The sequence below is a fragment of the Microtus ochrogaster genome, unplaced genomic scaffold, assembly GCF_000317375.1.
Source record: "Microtus ochrogaster isolate Prairie Vole_2 unplaced genomic scaffold, MicOch1.0 UNK38, whole genome shotgun sequence".
NCBI classification, from domain to species: domain Eukaryota; kingdom Metazoa; phylum Chordata; class Mammalia; order Rodentia; family Cricetidae; genus Microtus; species Microtus ochrogaster.
In genome coordinates this window covers 2,294,282-2,298,932 of record NW_004949136.1, presented here as the reverse complement: position 1 = coordinate 2,298,932, position 4,651 = coordinate 2,294,282, and the positions used below count along the sequence as shown (strand labels likewise).

Here is a 4,651-nt window from a genome sequence, read left to right as displayed (position 1 = left end):
AGGTCCTTCCCTTGCCCAGGATGTCCTAGAATTACCCAACCCCTCACACACATTCTCAGGGTGTCATCTACCACTGCAGCTCTCAGAGAACCATGTGCTGGAAGGTTCCAGAGCAGACAGACCTAGGCCTCATCCCAGGGAAACCCAGCTTCCTGCCAACCTGAGCCCAGAGTTTTCTGCTTGTCTCTCTCTGACCCTCAGGTAATTACTTCCAGGACACTGTCTGTGCTGACTGCCCGACAGGGACCTTCTCACCTGGAGGGGCTCAGGAGGAATGTCTTCCCTGGACCAAGTAGGTGACCTGTACCCTGGGGAAGGAGCTATTCTGTTCCTGGGGAGAGGAGCACCCAAAGCCTGCAGAGCTGCACCCTTGATAGGCAGCAGTCAGCACAGCATGGGGAGCCTGTGCTCTCAGAGATCATTGGGCCTTAGGCGGGAGGTCACAGGCTGTGGCCAGTTCCCACCTATGAATGTGGCACCCGGGAGTCATGGATATGGGCATTATCGTTTTAGTTAGGGTTTCTATTGCTGCGAAGAGACACCATGAACCCGGTAACTCTTATAAAGGAAAACGTTTAATTGGGGCTGGCTTGAGTTCAGAGGTTAGTTCATTATCATCACAGCAGGCAGCAGGGCTTCGTGCACACGGTGCTGGAGAGGTAGCTGAGAGTTTTACATCTGGATCAGCAAGCAGAAGGAAGAAGAGGTGACACTGGCCCCAGATTGAGCTTCTGGAAACCCAAAGTTGACCCCCAGTGACACAGTTCCTCCAACAAAGCCAGAGGCCACAGCTCCCAATAGTGCCACCGTGAGCCTATGGCAGCCTTTTCATTCAAACCACCACAGTAATGACCTCAGGCAAGGTCCCATCTCCACCTGAGCCAGGACCTCTTTAAATGAGGGCCTGAGACCCTAAAGCTCACTCAAGAACGCAGGGTCTCTGAGGGTTACTACGTGTCCTTGGGTTTTCAGGTGTGGCTTCCCTAGGGAAGGGCCCAGTGGTCCCCCCTTCTCTCCTTGTCTCTCTTCGCTGCTGTCAGCTCAGTTCCCAGCTTTGCCCCATCAACCCCCTCACTCTCCTTCCCTCCTTCTCTTTCTCCCATTTTCTCTCCCTCTCTCCCTCCCTCCTTCCCTCTCTCTTCCTCCTTTCCTCCCTTTCTCCCTCCCTCCATCCCTTGTTTTTTGCTGTAGTACGAGTTCTAATTAGTCTTAATAATAAAAATCCAGAGTCAGATTCTAGGGGCTGAAAACTGAAAGATCAGAGAAGCAGAGCAGCCCCCCGCTAGAGCTCCTACCTCAGACTGGAAAGAGCTCCTGTCTCCTCCTGTCTGCTATTCCTCTCTCTGCCCAGTCTGTCACTTCCTGTCTGTCTGTACAGACCTCCGGACCTCTATGGCTAACTAGTGGCTGGCTCTGGCCTCTGATCTTCAGGCAAGCTTTATTTGTTAGGGTACAGACAAGGTGCCACCACGCTCTGCTGCTTTTCCCGCCCTGCTCCTTCACTGGTTTTCCTTTTCTTTTATTTCTTCCTTTCTCCGTCTCCCCATAAATGGGCTTGATGACTGTGGCTGACCCGAGTCCTGCCTCAGTGACTACCTGAGTGGTTCTGAGCTTCATGGACCCTGCCTTAGCCCTGCCCCGTTAACGGCGCCCAGTCTGCTGACCTGTTCCCTTGGCTGCTCTCTCCTAGGTGCGATGCATGGTATCTGAAAGCAGAACACGGGACCAGCAGCACAGATGCCACCTGCTCCTACTCCGGGCTGTTCTACTTAGTTTGTGGCAGCATTTTGGGCGTTATTTTGGTGATTGGCGCAATAGTTGTTTTCTACGTTATAAGAAAGAGATCACATACCAGTGAGCATCCTTTCAGGTCTTACAACCCCAGGAGGGAACCCAACAGTCCTTGCAGTCTTTGGGTCCCTTTTTGTGCAATGGCTAGCGGTGGAGGCTTTCCCCAGAACCCAGCTGTCAAGTGACCTCTCTGGAGCCCTCCCCTCTTTCCCTCCCCCACTTTCTCCCTCCCTTCCTTTTCTCCTTCCTCTGTCTCAGCCATGCTGTGCTGAGCTGGGTACCAGAGACCGGCTTGCAGACCGGCTCAGGCCTGGGAAGCTCTTCATGGTTCAGGGAAGTAAAAAAAAAAAAAAAAAAAACAGAAAAAAACCCAAACAAACCACTAAGGGCCAAACAGGCCACACTCTTCGGCAGTGAGGAAGCATACTCCTGTGTGCTCACCTCTGCATGTTCCCAGTATAGGTGGCCTCTTCCTAGTCTCCGAGGTGGGTCAGACAGCTCATCCCCATCCCCTATTTATGGGACTGAGTGAACTCCAACTCTGTCAAGTTGACTTTGGCTTCCAGGAAGGTGGGCCTCCTGTGGGTTTGACACATGTCCACGCTCACTTCCTCTCTTTGAGAAGGTCAGACTATGGGGGTAGACCACACAGCTGGGAGCCCAGAATGTGGGTTCTGCATTGCTGTGTACCCATCTCCCCTGGCCAGTCTTGTTTCACCATCTCTCATGACCTGATGTCTTTGTGTTACAGGACCGGCAGCCAGGGAAGTGGAGCTCTTGCAGGTATCATTGCTAGAGGTGTTTGGGTTGGGGGAGGAGGTCCCAACAGCATGAAGAACCCAACCCCTTGGTCTATGCTGAGCTTTGTCTGTGCCCCAGAACTATGCAGCCCCTGGCTTGGTGCCTGAGAGGCGGGACTTCACCCTGGGTTTCTCTGGCAGAGGCAGGAAAAAGACAACACTGTCAAGCTTCCTGTCCTTGAGGTTGGGTCTGCTGAGGAGGAGACAGCTTTCAACCATGTGAGTTCTGCGTGATGAGAACCTTGGAGACCCTGGATGGAAACTTCCATACGCTGCGGAGCACGGCTGCTGCCCTGGGCTGCTCCGGCACCACACTGCAGTGGAGATGTGGTTTGGGCTCAGAGTCAAGGAGTTGCTTTGCCATTCTTACTGCCAAATGGGGTCCAGGAGCCTCTACATTTTCCATCTAAACTCCTGGGAGGTGGTGACCCAAAGCCTCCAGTATCAGTGACAGCTACCACTGACCCTACTGCCCGGCTATTCCTGTCAGCTCACAGCATTCGGTCTAAACCCTAGGCTGCTGCCTGCCCTGGAGAACAGGTGGGCTGGTGAGCGCGGGTCTGGGGAACACCCCGTGAGACATGAACCAAGGGATTCATTTATTTTGAGGGTCTGGGGCTGCAATCCCAGACCTTGACCATGCAAGGCTTTGCCACTGAGCTATATTCCCAGCTCTCTCTTCATTTTTATTTTGAGGCAGAATTATATGAAATTGTCTGGGATCACTTTGGACTCATTCTGCACCTTGGGCAAGCCTCAAACTTGACCTCTCTACCTCAGCCTTTCAAGTAACTGTGATTACCTCAGTGGGCCTCCAGGCTGGGACAAGATTTTTTTCTGTTCTTCTCTTTCTGGTGCGTGCGTGTGTGTGTGTGTGTGTGTGTGTGTGTGTGCGCGCACACACACACACGTGTATGCAGGCTAGAGGTCCTTTGTGTGATATTCCTTAGTGGCTAACTATCTTGAGCCAGCCTGGGGCTCACCAATTCAGCTAGACTAGTCTGCCCCTGAACCCATCTCTGTCTCCTCAGTGCTGGGAGGATAGGCACACAGCACTACACCAAACTTTTTAAGTGGGTTCTGGGGATGAACTTAGGTTCACGAAGTCATGACCTTACGCTTGTGGGTCAGTGTAGTGACTGAACCATTCCCTCGCCCTCAGAACAATTTTCTAAATTACATTTGTGTCTTCTCTTATTTTTCTACTTGTTATAAGAAATAAATATTTTTGTTACATGCCCTGTCTCTTTGTAGACATCCGTGTCTCCTCAAACATTTGTTTGTGATTGCGACGGTAGCTACTCCAGAGTTCCTGTGTCAGGCGGTCTCTTGGTGAGGGGCATCTACGGGCATTCTTGGGTTTTTTTATCCTGCTCGCTGGAATTCATTCCGTCGCTGCCTTGATTTCTGGCCCTGTACCAATAGGTGTCTATTAACGTCTCACACTCCATGGGAGTGATTGCCTGTCAAGCCAAGCGCTGCACTCTGGGCTCCCTTGTCTCCTTGCCCCAGTCCTGGCGTTACTCTCCAAATGACTGTTTGTATTTATAAAAACAGTGTTGAGGGAGGTTGAGACTGCGGCAAAGTGTGCTCCATCGGAGGTGCACAGGGGTCAGCCTTGGTTGTCAGTTTGATTGAGTTCAGGGGTGCCTTTGAGGTTAGCGAGACATATTCGGGGTGCACTTGTGGAGCATCTAGAGAGGGTTTGCTGAGGGGAGGTTCTCATCCTGAACACAGGTACAACCACTTGAGGGGGCGTGTCCAGGCAGGAGGAAAGGCAGACAGAAACCCAAGAGCATAGCCTTCCCCGTCTGCTTCCTGGCCGCTGTGAAGTGAGCGGTTCTGTTCTGCCATGCATATCTGTTGTGGATACTGCCAAACCACAGCAGCCACGGAGCCAGTGACCATGGACACCGCCAAAACGGTGAGCTGAAACACATCCTTCCTCCTGGAAGAATTTCCCTCAGGGATTTGCCACAGTGATGGAGAGTCGTCCACTGACGCTCCACGTCGCAGCTCTGTGGATCTATCGTTTCATCTCTGTCCTAGTTCCTGTTCTG

At 52.3% G+C, this 4,651-nt stretch overlaps 1 protein-coding gene across 1 annotated transcript in view; it reads left to right on the top strand.

Moving 5' to 3' along the window:
• Positions 1–3,439, top strand: part of Tnfrsf14 (TNF receptor superfamily member 14) — a 6,102-nt gene extending 2,663 nt beyond the window's left edge. Inside the window, exons 5-8 of the mRNA XM_026790007.1 lie at positions 202–292; positions 1,691–1,854; positions 2,543–2,574; positions 2,733–3,439. Coding sequence (XP_026645808.1) covers positions 202–292; positions 1,691–1,854; positions 2,543–2,574; positions 2,733–2,825 — 380 coding nt within the window. The 3' untranslated portion in view covers positions 2,826–3,439. The remainder of the gene's footprint in view (positions 1–201; positions 293–1,690; positions 1,855–2,542; positions 2,575–2,732) is intronic.
• The last annotated feature ends 1,212 nt before the right edge of the window (positions 3,440–4,651 follow it).